This window comes from Poeciliopsis prolifica, unplaced genomic scaffold (genome assembly GCF_027474105.1).
Source record: "Poeciliopsis prolifica strain line A6 unplaced genomic scaffold, Auburn_PproV2 SCAFFOLD017, whole genome shotgun sequence".
NCBI lineage: Eukaryota > Metazoa > Chordata > Actinopteri > Cyprinodontiformes > Poeciliidae > Poeciliopsis > Poeciliopsis prolifica.
The window spans coordinates 10,552,238-10,570,232 of record NW_026562392.1 but is presented as its reverse complement, the minus strand read 5'-3'; the positions used below and the strand labels follow the sequence as shown (position 1 = coordinate 10,570,232).

Here is a 17,995-nt window from a genome sequence, read left to right as displayed (position 1 = left end):
CGTTTTCCAACTGATCAAAAGAAATGAAGGAGAATAATTTTGCATATTTTCTTCAGCATCATGCTGGAAGCAAATGTAGCAGCCAACAGTGTCAAGTGACAGCATGTTTCAGCAGTTTATTAAGGATAAGGACAGTACCTGTTTTCCATTTACTCATATATTCAGTTTACTCAGCCTTTTTTTTTTATCACACTTAAAAATAATAATTAAAAGTTTGTCTACCATCTAGTCAGTTTTGAGTTTCTGACTGCACAGAAACTCAAAACTCCTGTTTTTTCCACGTCAATTAGTAGATTTCCTGTGGTGCCACAGAATGTCACGGACAATTATCTAATATGTGAACTCTGTTATTGAGTGAAGAAGATATAATGTTAACCATTTTCAATGTCAGTGAGCTCTTTAAAGTGAAATCTGAGGAAGGACAGAGATGTAAGAAGCTACTTATATAACACATCAATACAAGCCTGTGGTTTGTTTAAACAGCAAGACTTTCTGCAGATGAAAGGAAGTCTGAATGGAGTAAAACAAATGTTTTACAACTGTGAGTTTTCACCCTTAGCCTGTCATGAAATATTTGAGAGTTGTTGGTCTCAGACGTGCGGTCTGCATTCTCCATGAAATGTTCATGGAGTTTTATGTTGTAGTAATTATGCTAGCCCTGCTAAAACTGCTAATTAGGTGCCAATTATGCAATCACTTTGTCTTTGTTATGTTGTAATAGTAACACCTTGTTTTTAATGTGCTGTGTCACAAATGGTATGATGAAAGGTCGCTCAGAGCAAGAGAGTTTGAATAAAATGTTTTCAGTGCAGAGTTGTTATCTTTCTATATGTCTCTGAAACAAAAATTCAAACTTACTAACTTCAGGTCTGAGGTAAGCAAAAACCAGGGACTGAAAACAAGCCACACAATTCAGATTGTCACATCTCTTATTCAAAGAGTTTTAGTTTAATTACCCTGAACTCTGAACATATTTCCCACTTTTAAAATTCATAAATGCACACAATGCTAAATATACATTTTTTTGCATTGATTTCTCACATATATATAAATAAAGTTAATAGTTTGTGTTGCTTGTTCAGCAGGTTTGTTAGCAACATATACTAGAAAGTCTGGTATTAGAAAATAAAAATTTGGAGGCACTCCTGTCCAATACTGTATTGAATTGTCTGTCATTTGAACTTATTTCATTTCCTTGGGTATAAAAGAGGCTGTTTGCCTGAAAACAGCTATTTGTTGATTGGAAGATGCTGCTGTGAAATTTCTTATAGAGCTTATTTGTGACTTTGGATTAGACTATATCACTTCTGGTTGCATTCAAACACCTTGCATTATCTATCAGGCTGCTTCTCATCTTTTCCTATAACACCATTATGGCAGCTGCATGCCTATTTTAGTATAAATGCAGTAGCACAAGTTTAGTCATTACTGATATAAAATGCTTAGGATCTGTGAGATTTTTCATTTTAACTTTGATTATTCACAAGTGTTTACTCTTTGCATATTATTTATTACAGCTGCACAGACCACAGACGGACACTAATAAACTTATCTCTCTCTATGACCCTGGTCCTCTACGCAGCCATGTGTGCAGTACTGGCCCGAGCCCGGTTTACAGCAGTACGGACCCATGGAAGTGGAGTTCCTATCCATGTCGGCGGATGAGGATGTCATTACCCGTCTGTTTCGGGTCAAGAACGTCACAAGGGTGAGTTATTATGACACCAAAAAGAGCTGCACAGAACATGTTGTCTCACCAAACCTTATTAGAGTTGCATTAGCTGTGATCTTCACAGGGAATTTAGATGTGACATTTTACCAACGTACGTAGAAGCTGCCAGATAAACTGCACTTGAAAAATAGGTCAAGGGTTAAATCTAATATCCCTGACTAAATGCTTCTTCTTCTGTATCGAATTCATTATTACCTGTTTTTCTAGGCAGAATATACTTGAAAATTGGTATTTTTAGATTGGCCGCTGAGGTAAAAGCTAGAATATTGTGCAAATGTTTTTAACAATTCATAATTTTCTCTGAACGCACCTCAGATAACTAAATAAATATTGCTCAAGACCATTTTAAAAAATTGGTATCTTGAAAATGAACTTAGGACTTTTGTACAGTACACAGTTCTTTCCTCTTTTTCATATTTTCTCACAGCACAACTAAACATTCATATGATTTCTTTTTATTTCTACCCCTTTGTTGTGTTTAGAGGCTTTGCACAACCATACCCTGAAATTTATGCAATAAAATATTATCAATAGTGTTCTTTCCATGAAACTGATGCAAGAGAAGTTCATTGGTATACATACAATATAAAGTCATTCTCTTCCCTTTTCCATTTCTTGTGTGTCTATTGGGCATATCAAAAGGTCCAGTGTTTATCATCAGTACTGTTGACATATGACTATTTCTTGACACAAAAGCAGATTTTCCTTCAGTTGGTTCCTATGTGCCCAAGTACAAATGGTTTCAAATGGTTTCTAATATAAACCAAACAAAGGCAGTGATTGGTCTGTGCTTACAACCCAGTGTTTGCTCCCCACCCCCATCTAAAAGCCATTTTAACTTCACACAATGCATTGTGTTAAGTGTGTCTACGCAGACATATTTTATGCACAGAGCTTTGCATGAGCACATGCATGCATTCTTCTCAGGATCAATGTTGGCCTAATTATAGAGGGAATCTGTATGCAGGGTGTTCTCCCCTGTGCCATTATAAGCTCTGCGACAACTTCCTCTGTTGATTGGCACCCTTACCTCCTCAGTTGGCTGCCCTTGTCATTCCCCTCTCTTCCTGTGGCACCTTTTTTCCACTCGGTGCACATCACAGTCAGGGAGAGGGCAGCTTAACACAGCACAGGCAGAATCAAATGAGACAGAAATAACACATACCTCAACCACTTTTAGCCAATCGCTCTATGCCATATTGGGTAGATGTCTTGTTTCAGACAGTGGTATTCAAGAGTAGGGGGGAAAGGCAGAGGAAGTGCATTGTAAGCACAAATCTGTGTGAGAAGAATGGTGCAAATGCAGACTGTGTAAATCCCCACCTCTGCTCAAGCTACTCCTCCATGCATCGTGAGTGTCTTTGCAAGCCCAATTTGCATGAGTTACAGGTCTCCACTGGTCCTTAAGTGTTAGGTTAGATTCTACAGGATAGGGTTATGAATACGCAGGGACCTCTTTGTCACAGAACACGGCCCCCACTTACACCTACAGACACGTATATCTGACAGTCAGGCTTAGTGAGCACAGCTGAAGGTGCCTGCAGACAGCTTGGGGAGCGTTCACAACTCTCTGATTTACACAGAATTCACTTCAAAGATTTTCTACAATTGGATTAGATTTTAGGAGAAGAAATTGGAGTATAGGAAGGTGTTTACATTTCCAGACTTTATAGTTGTCTGAAGTAATTTATCAGTCCATCCTGTTTGAGCTGTCCATTTAAAGCCTGACCATTGTAGAAAGGTATTTTATATTTCAAAACTTGGTTCCAAAAACATCTGGGAGCTGTGAAAAGTGGGTAACAATAGTGGCCTGTGTGTGAAATCTGACGTGTTTTTTCATCTTGTCTGTGCTGCTGAAGCTCCAGGAGGGCCAGCTGGTGGTGTGTCAGTTCCAGTTCCTGCGCTGGTCAGCGTATCGCGACGTTCCTGACTCCAAGAAGGCTTTCCTGAACCTGCTGGCTCAAGTGCACAAGTGGCAGAGGGAGTGTGGAGAAGGACGCACCGTTGTGCACTGCCTGTGAGTTATCATTTCAGAACATCTATAATGCATTTTAAGTCAAAGAACAGAAAGCCAAGGAAGAAAAAACATTCTGTTCCTTTCTGAAAGGGTCTAACACAGCAAATGACTGCTTGTGAAGACTGACATTTAAAACCAAAGGCTTCTACTCAGAGGGGCGCATCACAAAATAACACAGTACATCATAAGCAAATCTGTTTGATGAGAGGCAGAGGCTGTGTCAAGCCTGCTCTGTCATTTGGTGCAATGAGAAGCAACACGATTCAGCATGGCAGCATTTTATAATGTGGAAAATCTAATTTTGGTGTAATGCTCTGTGCTGTGGTACTGTATAGAACGGGATGCTACGTCCACAAGCCCCTGTCGCACCAAGCCCCCGAAGTGAAAACCCTACTGATGAATATGAATGGGTTGTCTAGCTCATTGCCGACCCGTCACACGTTCGTACCCGCCACCCCTTCTCCCCCTCATCCGAAAGCACATCACTCAGTGCTGTCACACAGCGTTACACACGACAACCAGGAGGGAGATTATTCAGATCAAATCAATTATGCCTTAATACAGAATGCGATGGCTCTCACTACACTAAATCCAGCACTGCCAAAGCACTGACGACGATTGATTACCTTAATATTGCTTGTATACGCTGCAGAGTTGCCCACACCCACATTCGCTGTGTCTGTCCCAGGAGAGAGGAAGTGGATTGTCCTCCAGTACTTTATAGATATTGCCTTTCATTTCTGATGACCAGGACAGTATTTCACCAGACATGCCACTCGGTGCTGTTGTTTCTCAATTTATGGCTTCTTGTAGTGTTTCTCATACTGCTATTTTTATGCTTTGGAAAGAGGACGTATTTCTAGTTAATGCATGAAGTACTGTATCAAGTTCATGTTGTTTTATGAAGTGTTATAAACAAAAGCTCAAAAAAAAAACATCCAAATCAGATTACACAGATGTAGCTTCGAGAAACTCCATTGTTGTCTCCCAGAACTGAGTTAAACATTTAAAAACCTTATTTACTGGGGGGACAGAAATCTATTTGTTATGTACAATAAGGTGGCACATGTGGTACTTACAGCTAATTAAGAGACCATAAAATGCAGGCCTGCATTGCCTTCTCAGCGCCTAATCTGTTAACCTTTGAATCTTTTCACAGTAATACCACAAAATTCAGTGTTTCACGTGCTGGAAGAATGTGAGAATGAAACAATATTTTACTTTTTTTCCACAAATAATATTTTAATACTGAGTGTTTCCTATTTGTTTTTTGCACCACTGCTGAAATGAAATCTACTGAACCAAGAGCCTCTAGAAATAACCTACTTGTGTTCTTTCATTTTTGCATAAATGCAGATAATCTGTAATGCTTCAGAGGTTTGTTAGAAAAACAAACATGGGAAACACTATGTCTGGCTCAGGTGAGACCTAAACTTAACCTTTTGGATTAAAACAGTGACGAATTGGGAGGAATACAGAGCAACTCTGGAAGAAAACATTTAAGTAGCTGCACAAACTTTGTGCGAGACCGTGGTTCAGTGGGCAGCTTAGTTGTGAAGCTGGTCTGTTTAATTCCAGCTTCACGTGAAGTTCGAATGTATTCTCCTGCAGGGAAATAGCCCAACACTTAAACTCTGCTTTAAGATTTGTGTAGGATGGAATAAGATCGACTTTTATTACAGCAGTGAAAGACAATGTTATCACACGTCTGATCATGACCCAAATCTAATTCCATACTACAATGATATGCTAATAAATTATCTATTTACCTGTTCGTGTTTAAGGATATGCACATTTAAACATTTCAGGATGCTGGCCCCTGGAGACGACAGTTTGAGATTCCTGGATTGGGCGAAATATATTCATGCATTAGCATGTAGCCCATTTAGTGTCTACAGCCTAAATCCAATCGAGAGTTTGCAGAAAGAGATGAAAATTGATATTCAAAGATGGTCAGCATCTAGTCTTACGGAGTTTGAACTATTTAAGGTAGAATTTTATTCTGTAGATGTATTTTTTTAAAAGACAGACCCAGAAGACTTACAGCTTTAATGGTGATTCAACAAAGTATTGGCGGATGAATACAAATGCCCTCAACATCTTTCATTTTTTTCTTTCCACTCCACAAATAAATTAAACTTATTTTGTGTTGATCAAACTCATAAAATTCAAATGTGATACATTGAAGTTTGGAGTTTTAATGTGACATAATGTGAACAGGGATTTAAATAGACACTGACAATGACACCAGTTTTAGAAATTGCTGAAAGACTAACACTTAAAATTCTAAATACTCAATGCTGCAGCATGCAGGTTAATTAGTTTTATTGATCAGATCAAATATTTATCCTTAGAGGAAAATTGAAAGCTTAAAAAAATCTCACACCAATTCATCGGAACACTGCAAATGCCACCTTAATATTGAATCTGAAGGAAACCTCCAGGGAAAAATCCTTCAGGGACCATCAGGACTGATCTAAGCTAAATTTCATGGTGATCCAGCTACTACTTACTGATATGATATATTGGAGGCCAAAATAGGCTGAACTAAATCCAACTTGTCCTTTCTCCTAATTCAGAGAAGTACTAGGACAATTTCTAGTATTTTAAGAACGTTATTCTTTTACCAGGAAGATTTGAATGAGTGGATCAGAGAAGAGAGTTTATTATTTCCGAAAGCTTTGTGTTTTCTTCCGTCATGTTTAGCAGTCCCTCACATCTCTCTAACCTTGCAGGCCTTTTTCGTTTCCCTTTGATTCACACAGGATTGACGCAGTCCTGCATGCTGTGCATGTCTTTAAATGATCCTGTCTGTGGCCTCAGCATTTGCCTTAAGCTGTGTACGCTCAGACAACAACTGTGAATCTCTGCATTTAGATACGAAACTCACGGAGTTGATTCATCCATGTCTCACACAGACTAATTCATACTGTAGCTGTGATTATGACTGTCGGTGGGATGACACGGCCTGTCACTGTGATTGTGTCTGCAGCCATGGTTGTGCTTTGGTTGTCATGATTATGATTGCAGCACACAAGTATATAATGGGTCAAACAGGGAGCAGATGTGTATGTGCACAAAACTGGGACATTTGAGCTTTGTATTCAACCCCTGTGGGAATTTAGTAAAAATGTTAGCCATAATGATGCTTTCTTTTGTGCTATCAGTTACACCACTGCTATACCTATTGAAGTTAGATTCAGAAAGAATGCAGATGAAATCGGAGGGCTTGCCATAAACCAGAGGAAAAGAGAGTCTGGCCCAACATTTTGGACCTTTGGGGGGAAGCAGTGAGTTGTAAATGTGTTCTGGGAACTGCTAAATTGGCCTCTTTATGTGGACCAGCAGAAAAAGGTGTTGAAAAAAGTGCAAGAGAATGTAAAATGTAGCACAAAATATTGTGATGCAGAGCAAAACCAATGTCAAATTAGTATGTATCCAGTTTGCAGATTTGACTTTGTTGTTTTATGACAATGATTTTCCCAAACAACTGGGGTTTTAATGATATAAAAATCATGAGTGATAAGAAAAGCAAACATCACTCCACATGCCCACCAACACATGATGTTGTAACAATAGTTTAGACATAACATTGAGGTCTATATATACATGTACCTTATATATATAATTTAAAATCCCCATTCATCCATCTTCTATACTGTAGGGGAACCAGAAGATTAAAACAATGCTATCACACCCTACTACACAAACCACTGGACAAGCTCAAAAAAGTCAAGATTATCATAATTTTATCATAATTTTTGCAAGCAAAGAGCATTTTCAGAACTGTTTTAAATAGCATTCAAATATTATTTGAAGTTCTGCACACAACACAGCTTTCTCTAGACCTTTATTGATTCTCATTTCATCTCATCCTCATTTTCACTCCATGTTGACACTTTGAACCAAATAGATCCTCATTAAACTGCTTCGGGCATCAAGCCTTGTGTTAATATTTTTGTTGTCCTGTTTATTCTGACCAGCTCTTCTGTCATTTTAACATACAGAAACAGGAAATCTGACAACTGTTCACAAGTTAGACAGACACAATAGATGATATTGCAGTTAACTATTCAGTTAGGGTAAGCTGATAGATGGCTGGTAACTGCTTGACGAGTATCCAAAGAACTGCTTGTTTTTGGTTTACTTTGAGTTCCTTCTGCTCTTGACTAAAATGTTTTGTATGATGGGCAATCAAAGACAGTTTTTCAAAGTACCATCACCACTCAGAGTTTTTATGGTAATTTAGTTTTTTTAAAGAGGTACCACTAATTGTAGGAAATGTTGCTATCATTAAAACCAGTTTTATTTCTTCCCATAGCAATGGTGGTGGTCGTAGTGGGACCTTCTGTGCCTGCAACATCCTCCTGGAGATGATCCAGTACCAGAACATGGTGGACGTCTTTTATTCTGTCAAAACTCTACGCAACTGCAAACCCAACATGGTGGAGTCCCTGGTAAGAAATACAAAAATCAAAAAAATAAAATAAAATCTGTGAATTTGTTTTTTATAAAAAGTAGAGGGGAAAATGTTGAGTTTTTATCTTTGGCTGTGTTTTTCTTCAGGACCAGTATCGATTCTGCTATGACCTTGTCCTGGAGTACTTGGACTGCTTTGAAGACAGATAGCAGCTAAATGTTTACGACAGCGCCAGCAGTTTCCCACTGCGCTGAGGATGTGCTTTGGGGCCAACCTGTGACCTCCCCTCTTCTTTAAAGTTTGGACCTGTAGACTCGGCTTTGAACTAACCGAGAAGGAAAGCTAAAAAAAAAAAAAAAAAAAAAAAAAAGAAAGGTTCAAACATTTAACCTTTAATGTAAAGTTGTTATTTCCTCCTTGTTGGTGATGTTTATCTCTTTTGATATTTTTTTTTGTTTCACTGGTCCACTTTGCCTCTTGAACTGAACCTCTTGTGCTAAAACAACATCCAGACCCTACGCTAAGGAAGGCTCGCCGTGGCTATGCTTCATCATTTCATCTAAACAGGAAGGAAACTGGATGGTTATTCCAAAGCTGCAGCTGAGTTACCCAAACTTGGGTAAATTATTTTTTTCACTCTGCAACAACAATCCATTGTGATTGTGGCATGACTTATGTACAATACCATGAACTGCCTTATTGTATAATGGTTAAAAAATTGTTTTGTTCAAATCTACAGATCAATTAAAAAAATATTATCCTGCTGGAGGAAACCTTATTCAGAACTGGAACTGAGAGTCAGAATTCAGCAGTATTGAGACAGTAACTGTATAGTATTGCAGTGTGATGTGTTTTGCCATTACGTGCGTGCTGGGTTACCATGTTGCTGTAGCCGGGCATCTCCAGGCAGCGCAGCAGGAGTTCTGGTGACACAACGAGATTCATGTCTCATTACTCTCACAGTGCCAATCCCACTGACTGACTTGAATCCTTTTGCTTCGTTTCTTCTGCTACATCCTGATGTATGTCAGTAAGCATACAGTACGAACTGCATCGTCAAAGTGATTGTTTGTATTTTAAAAGAAGAAGGATCAGTGGGAAACTGTGCTCAGCTGCCATACTGCTGATGTGAAAACTGATGTTCTCATTAATACTGTGGTGATGTGTCTTACCAGTGCAGTGTTAACAGATTTCACTATTTTGTTGTCTGAAGCATTTGGTTAGTCTGTAAACTATCAAAACGAACTAAATCAGTTTCAATTGGAGCATTTCAGAAGTGGGATTTTGAGAATTTTTTGCATTGAAATGAGTTGTCATTAGTGGTGTAAATTGAATATGTCCTGTATAATAAAAAAGGTGCATTAAGATTGTGCAGAGAGAAAACACACACATCCTGCACCAGTACTTGTTACTGAGCCTACTAGCAGATTCACATCCTATTTTTGGTAAGAATATTGTATAGTATAGAGCAGGAATAATAATATCTGGCCTGAGCAGCTGATGTATGATTACCACCTGCCAGATTTTAAAAAAATCTTTCCTACAGGTCGGTGTTGCTGACTACTGGATCTGTTTGTGCCTGGTACAGGTTGAAATATGGGAGGCACCTAATGAGCTGAGCCAATGTTAGGAAATTCAGAATTAGAGAGAGAAAAAAATCTGATTTATTCTAGTCATGGGCTGGTTTCCTGTTTAATTTATCACACAGGTTGTTGTTTTATTTCATATGAAAAACAAGAAGAAAAAGTTTCTACACAGCCTTAAAATGTCAGGATAAATATGTCATTTGCTTTAATCCCTTTTCAGGTTTTAATAAGTACAGAATTAATTTGATGTTTCAATTTCTAAAGGACAGACATCAGATAATTCTTAAGTGCTGTAGATTTTACATCTTATTAGGATGCCATTTGTTTTTAATTCACCAGGTCATAGCTTCATTTTTAGCAATTTACTCAGCGTTATTTCGAGTTTTAACTGAACCTATGGTTTCCGAATAGAGCCTGGTTAAAATGCCAAAGAATAAAAAAACCACATGATGAACAAATGATGAAGCAACAATGAAGCATTTTAAAAATGAGAAAAGATGATTTATATGACTAAAATCTAGTTTTGAAAAAATCTCTGTTCAGTGTAGAAATAAACATCAGGTTCGATTCGAAGAGATAATGTAGCAAGATCTTGTTACATTTACTTGTTGCAGCTACTACCTTAATCAATTACTTATCACTCTGTCTTGCCAGAAAGCATCTATTAATACTCATGATAAAAAATCCTAAAAATCCTAGTTTGAATTTATGCATGGCTGGAACAAAACACCCCATACGAGGGACCAGGTATTCGTACTTGACAGACAAAAAAAGAAATTAAAATGATAGGTTGAAGAAATTTAAAGCCCTGCACCGTTTTAAATAACTTTGTAACACATCATTTTTAAGCTGATTTAAAATTTGAGGTTGATTTGAAGGACCAGTACCTACCAGGACACTTGTGTTCTTTATGTCTATACACCAAAATAAATTAATCAAAATATTACTATGCATATACAGGTGGAGCTATAATGACCATGTCTGTCATGGTTTAGCTACAAGCCCAAGAAAAACAATTATACATTTTTAACTTCATCGTAAGCTACAAAGGCATATTTTCTCAGGCTAATCATCGTCAATTTCAAACCAACCCATGCCTAATAAATTATTTACCTTTTTTTCAACAACCTCTGAATATATAGTACTTTCTATTATCACCACTTTAAACACGTTATGCTCAACCATCTATCCTGAGGCTCCTGCTGAAGAGGTCTGCAGGTGGGCGGTGAAGGCTTCAGGACTTACCTTGATAAACATGGAGACAGTCAGATGCCCACTGAAGCTGAAAAATGGCAGCTACAGGCAAACTCTTGATAGTTTGCAGCTCCCAGTCCACTTCATTTCAAGCAATGGACTGTGTGAGGAGGAATTGTTCACACACACACATTTAAAGCAGCTTGAGTTTTGATGGGAAGCTAAAGAGCAATGGTCAATGATCTGGCTCCAGGTTTGCTGGAGAAAGTGCCTGGACACTTTTTTCCTTGAAAGTGGAAGGAATGTGTACATACAGATGTATATTGTTCTGTGAATACTATATGAATAATATGTTATATGTCTGCTCTACGTAAAGACGTTCAGTAAGTAACCACTGCATAGCCATAAAGCTGAATGTGCTGTAAATGACTTTGTGATCATTTTTTTTCATGTTGTTAGACATCAAACTTTGAGTGTTGATCGCTGCACTCATCAAAGCACGTATGAATTATTCTGCTTTGCATTTCATTTTATTGATTTCAGCTTATGTTGCTCTGCATATGAGTTATTTTACCCACCGTGTGTGTGCGTGTGTGTGTATTGTACTTAAACCATTCCTAAGCTCTCTGGTTATGGCTGCGACTGCCAGCACGGCATCACTGAATTCCCATGTTTTTATCTGTAAGAAGCATACATGACTACTGTGTTTTTGACCATTGTATTTGTGGAGAAAATTGGTTTATTTAAGGGGAACAATAGTGGGGGAACAGATGTATATCAGAGTCATAAAAGAGTTTCCTGTGATGGATAATGATCAACAATAAAAGAGCAAAGGGGGGAAAAAGATACTTGGCTGTCAGTTGATCTGTTTAAAATGTACACAGCTTACAAAATAAACTTATTCTGGTTTTTATGACTGATTTGTCAACAGAACAGGAGAGCTGATAGACGGACAAGACTTAGCTGCAGTTTTTGTTCAGTTTAGGATATTCCTCCTTCCTTCAATCACAATGGCAATTCTAAACTTAGTTGTATGGAACCTAACTTCAATGAATAATGCTTTCTAAAAAGCATATTCCCCCAGTCAGATTTTTGTCTGTTTCAAATACATTTTAATGTGAGACAAATATAGAAAGAGACATAAATAAAAATATAGTTTTCAATGATGTAGTGATTTATTGACGGTAATTAGATATCCGGACTGTCTACATATCAAGTGTTTGCAAAATAGCAGTGTGTCTTTTATATGGCTTTTATAAGAGTTTTCTTCATGAGTGATTTGTGATCTAAATTGAACTTAGGTGTGTAGTTTTACTTGGCCAAAAACAATTTTTTAAATTTCTTGTTAGCCATTCAGAGGTGAACTTTCTGATGTTCTTTGGATAATTTCAGTACTTCAAACATCGAAGGATGCTTGAGTTTAAGCGATGACGGCCAGGCATTCTTCTTCATGTTTCGTAAATCATGTTAGGTCACTCAGATCGTAATGCAATGAAAGAGACACATACCATCACGCTACCACTTCCATGTTTGACTGTTGGAATAATTTTTATTAAAGTGTTAGTTATATTTTAGGTGTTTCAAACTGCTTCTTGTTTCATCGTCAGTTATAAGAATGGCCTGTACTTGTAAAGCACTTTATCAAGTCCAGATGACTAATTAAGGTGCTTTACACGACATTCAGTCATTCACACTTGCACAAACGCACACACACAACACCCACACTCACACACCCACACGCACACACACCCACACGCATACACACACACGCGAGCGCACGCTACAGTCACTGCAGCTGCCTTGGGGTCGGCTGACAGAAGAGAGGCTGCTATGCATCTGTGCCACCGGACCCTCTGACCACCAGCAGGAAAGGTGGTGAAGTATTTTGGCCAAGGACGCAAAGAGTGAGTCAGACATAGAGGGGACTGGAACCACCAGTATGCAGGACAAACTCCTACCACGATTGCCCCACATATTGTCCTAAAAGTATTGGAGATCATCAGGATGGTTTTTGTCAAATGTGATCGCTGTCTTGGTGTTTTCTATGGTCAGAAGTGGTTTTCGTCTTCAAACTCAACCACAGATGATACATAATATTGTGTAATTTGTTGCTCAGTCTCTGTCTTATTATGACACCAGGAACACTGACCTTAACTAAAGAAATTAAAGCCTGGATTGCTTTAGATGTTGTTCTGGATTCTTTTGTGATCTCTTGGGTGAGTCATCAATGTGCTCTTGGAGTAACTTTGAAAGGTCGGCCACCATTTTTCATATTTTCTCCATTTCCAGATAATGACTCTCATTGTGGTTTGTTGGAGTCCCAAAAATCTTACTATTGACCTCATAACCCATTCGAGACTGACAACATTTATTGCCTTTTTCCTCAATGGCCTTGAATTTCTTTTGATTATAGTCCAATATATTAAATTGTGAGATTTTCTTTTCTTTTTGCATTTTTCATGTTGTCAGGCAGTTGCCACACACTGCTTGAGTAAGATATATATTATAGCGTTTATGTCTTTTGTTTTACCTTTTGATCAGGATCACACTAAGTTATGGACGACCTATGTGCAGAAATCTTGTCAACACATTTTAAAACTTTTCACACAGTTCGAAGGACACCACAATGTGATTACAGTGGCAAGCATCTACAATTGAAATCAAAGACCTGGGACCATTTGATCTCAGCTTCCGTCTTTTTCGCTTTACCTTATTACTTCCCTTTTCTCCTATTTCATCATAATGCTCCCCCTCCCTGCCCTCAACTCCTCTTCTATTAATTTCATTTCATCTCTGAGACTTTGCAGAGTAATGTGACTCCAGCCCACCGACTTCCTCTGCCACCCACGGCTACGCTGCATAATGCAGCAGACCCACAAACTGATCCAGTACTTAGCTGAGGGACATGTCAGATTAATTAGAGGGCGAGACCCCTGGCTGTTAGGTTTAAAGACAAAGTGGTCCATTTGGGTTTACTCCTTGATTGGCTAGGGATTGATTAGCCTTCAGAAACAAACACTTACTGGGGGGGAGAGGCTACTTAAAGTAGGTTTTTGTTTTTCATATCAATAAAAGGAAGCATGAATGTCTTTAGAGATGCAGAAGATACTTTTCAAAACTTTTTTTTTCTTTCAGGCTCATTTAACATTTGTAAACTTTTTTTTTTTTTCACCTGCAGAAAGCATCCTGAATATTCCATTTATATTTACACATTTTGATAAATTAGCAGATTGGCTTCATATCATTTTATTCTGACAGTGCAGTGCCAGCCAGAGTTGGTGTGATTGCTTATTTTAAGGAAATGTGATGAAACATAATGACCACTAGGCATAACTGACAAAAAAAAAATCTTATTTTTACCCTTTTTTTTGTAAATACCTGTGGTTATTTTTTTAAAAGCAATTTTTATTTAGTAAATGCTTTTAAAATATTGCTATTGACATGAGAACAATAAAACAAATCTTTGAAATTGTAAGTTCAAAGGCAGAGGTTTTTAACTTAATACTGTTTGCGATGTTATATGTTGAAACTATGCACTATAAAGTCATATTCCAACCTCATATTATAACAACAATATTGTGACAACAGAATTGCAAGTATTCTTAGTTGTTCATGTCACATAGTGGTAGAAAATACTTAAACTCTTTTGATTTCCCTTAATATACAAACGGATCAACACAAACCGCCAAGACCTGCTATCTAACAGCACAATAAAGTGGCGACAGAAGGATCTGACATTGACATCGTTGGGTAACCAAAGTGTCACCCAACGAGGTTGATCCACCATTTCAAAAGGTGGATCAACCAGATAGGATCCAACACCCTTTATGACCCTTTATATAATCATATTATATAAACATCAGATGTCTATATTATATGTTTAATATAAACATAGTGAAGTTGTTTGGGAGCCAAGATAAAAATGTCTTGAGTGATTATTACAGTTTTTGTATCCACACAATATGATAAATTCATTGTATTAATCAGCAAGTAATCTCTGGTCATTTGTGTTTCACGATTGATCTTTTATGTTGTAATATGTAATGCTCCCATAATGCTTGGACTGATCGTCTAGACCTACTCCTGGCACACCCTTTACCATTGATTTAAGCGCAAATCCCTTCTTTCTATTCAGATCATATACTGCTTGACAGTTCATGAGTACACCCATTTAAGTGTGATTGCTTATTAAGGACAGGCAAGAGTTTTGTAGGCAAGTTTCCTACAAAACCTTTTCAATGTGATTGGCTGAAAAGTAACTGATTTTGCACCAATTTTGATATTGAACAAAACTGAGATTTCCAGCCACTTTCTGACCACCTGACTGACTGACTGAGATCTTTAAGGAAATGTTTGTGGCATATCAATGTTAACTAGCTGATTGAAATTTACTGGAAATACTCACATATTGGCCCACTTGGCGTGTGCCCACTGTCACACTGTATGCCAGTAAAAATGCTTTAGAATGCTTTTTTTAATATCTGTATTTTTTTTATTGTTTCTGAACAGCAGAAAAGCTGAGAGTTAACAGAACAAGGGCTCCCATGTCTTTGTTTCAAAAACTCATAAAGATCCTGCTCTTCAGAGCTCGTTGTAGACTTATTCTCTTTTTACACTTTGACCCATAAGATCTCAGACAGAACATGACTAGAGGCAGCTCAAAATCAGATTTGATATTAATTAAAACTATTTCCTCATTTGTGAGTCACTTTGGAAAAAGTGTCTTCCAAACGCATAAGCATAGGAACACAAATACTATTTTATTTAGTCTGTCTTGATTAAACTAGTATTTATCAGACAAAAAAAAGCTTCTCAACTTTTGTATGTCTGTTATATAATGTTCATATTCGTCTTTTAAATGTTATCAAGTAAACTGTTGCCTTTATTTAAAAAGCTTACCTTGTGATTTTAGAAGACAGTAATACAAATCTATTATTTACAGATACAAGGCACGATTGCTTTCTATCTGATCACTAATTTTTTCCTCTCCTTCGTACTTTCACTGAATACACCTCTGATTGCAAAGAAAGTGTGATTTTGTCCATTGTAATTTACATTGAAATACAAATAAAATATGAAAGATGTAATATTCTCATCCAATACTCATTGCGTTAGTACAATGATTTGGAATTACTTGCGCTTTCTCAATGTTCCTTCTTTTATGCCAAATGTTTTGCCAATGAAAACAGATAAAGTCCTATTTACTCTGGGAGAATATTGTCCCCGAAGCTTTTCACTGTGACCTTGTCCAAGCCACAGTCAATAAGCTGAAAGATAATATGCATATCGTCTGACATAAAAAAAGTAATGCTTCAGGCTTTTAGGAAACTCTTCTCTTCTGTTCATTTTCTCCCCTCTCTTTCTCTCTCTCTTTTTCTTTCCTTCTCTCTCTTTCTCACTCAAGGATAGGAAACACATGCACACCCATATTATCTTGTCTTGCAATCCTTGTGATACTAGGCTTCAGCTGGATTGTGCAGCCGATGAGACAGGTGGCCCCAGCTTTGTGCTCAGCAGAGCGAGGCCGGAGAAAAGCTGTCCAGATGGCTCCGTCCACCATGTTTTCTCACTGGTTCCACCACCACAGCCAGCCTGATCGGAGCCCTTATCTCTGCGGTGTGCTTCCAGTTCAATGAAAGTCGTGGCTCACGTTAACAAGGAGAGAAAGTGCACTTCCTGATGGTTCGAGCTGCGATCACTGAGGCAAACATGGGGCCTGAGACAGATAACCAGAACTCCTCCAGCGACTCATTCGGCCCTTTCCTCTTCAGGACACACACGTTTTGCTCTTAATAACGCATACAGTGCCTGGATAAAATGTTCAGATCCCTTAACAATTGTTCTCTCTAAATTCTCCCGAGGTGTCAGATGGTTGTTTGTCCTGTCTGTCTCTGTGTTGACAGATTGTCCAGAAAGACCCCGCTTTTCACCAAAAACATTCACTGTAAGTAGGCACCAGCACCCCTCCTGACCCCACCAGGGACAAGGGTGTACAGAAAAGAGATGTTTCAAAGAAATGCATAAAACATATTTTCCACATTAAGCTGATTTCATTGTTACTTTAATGTTATTGTCCACATGTGTGAAAAAACAAATACTTGACCACCGAGTCCCCACTGTGAATCATTAGGGTGGCAGTACCATACTCTGAGGATCATCTTCTTAAGCAGGGATGGTGAAACTAGTTAGAGTCAAAGGCGAAAACCACTTTTAGCTTGTTTTGAGCTGTATGTAATGCAAAAAAGAAAATTGTGAAGGGATAAAGAAATGGGGAGTTTGACTAGTAAAATAGAAATGTTTATGCAGAAAATAGTATTTCATCAACTCTTTTTATGGTAGCAATCCCGACTCAGGTGAAGCATAGCCTCAAGTCTTTGTGCTCCAAGGATAATCTCCTCTTGTTAGTACACATAAAGCGATGTTGAGCCTCGAGGGTTTCCGAGGAGACGCTTGTAAATGATTCTGTGTCAACATGAACAATTTCTAGGTTGTGGCAATAAAGCTTCTTGGAACTGCCATAAATATGAGAAATGAGCTTCTCAAAAGGTCAGCCCTTTGAGGGACTGGCTTAGCAACTGGATTTATCCTTCGGTTTATTTGGAGCAGAAAAATGGGGCCACAGGCAGCGACCAAAATCAATCACATTTCATTGGGATCCATGACAAACAAAAAACAAGTTTTTTTTTTTTTGATTTATGAATCTAATTAGAAAAGGTAATATTTTCTTTATTGCCAAGAAAATCAAACATATTTTTCATGTAAAAATGACATCTGCAGACAAACCTGTTATTAATGAAAACAAACTTGTGGAGTTGTTTAGAAAGCTCTTGAGTCAGAAAACAGTAAATAAATGCTTGTATAAAACTGAGGACTGTTTAAAAGTGTTGAAATCTTGAAGTCTTGCTCTTTTCTATCTTCAGTTTCCTTTTCCATACTTTATCATCGCTTCTCACTTGTTTCACCTCTCATCCAGCATTCGCTGTGGATGCAGCTGTAAGAACCCTTCCATCGCTGATAGTCAGCCTCAAGGAGAACATTTCCATCTT

At 37.9% G+C, this 17,995-nt stretch overlaps 1 protein-coding gene across 4 annotated transcripts in view; it reads left to right on the top strand.

The window, feature by feature from the left end:
* ptprub (protein tyrosine phosphatase receptor type Ub) overlaps positions 1-11,862 on the top strand; it is a 212,781-nt gene extending 200,919 nt beyond the window's left edge. For all 4 annotated transcript variants that reach the window (XM_055042255.1, XM_055042254.1, XM_055042253.1 and 1 more), the window contains 4 exons: positions 1,583-1,708; positions 3,592-3,749; positions 8,071-8,206; positions 8,316-11,862. In XM_055042255.1, coding sequence (XP_054898230.1) covers positions 1,583-1,708; positions 3,592-3,749; positions 8,071-8,206; positions 8,316-8,378 — 483 coding nt within the window. In that variant the 3' untranslated portion in view covers positions 8,379-11,862. The remainder of the gene's footprint in view (positions 1-1,582; positions 1,709-3,591; positions 3,750-8,070; positions 8,207-8,315) is intronic.
* Positions 11,863-17,995: the final 6,133 nt, after the last annotated feature.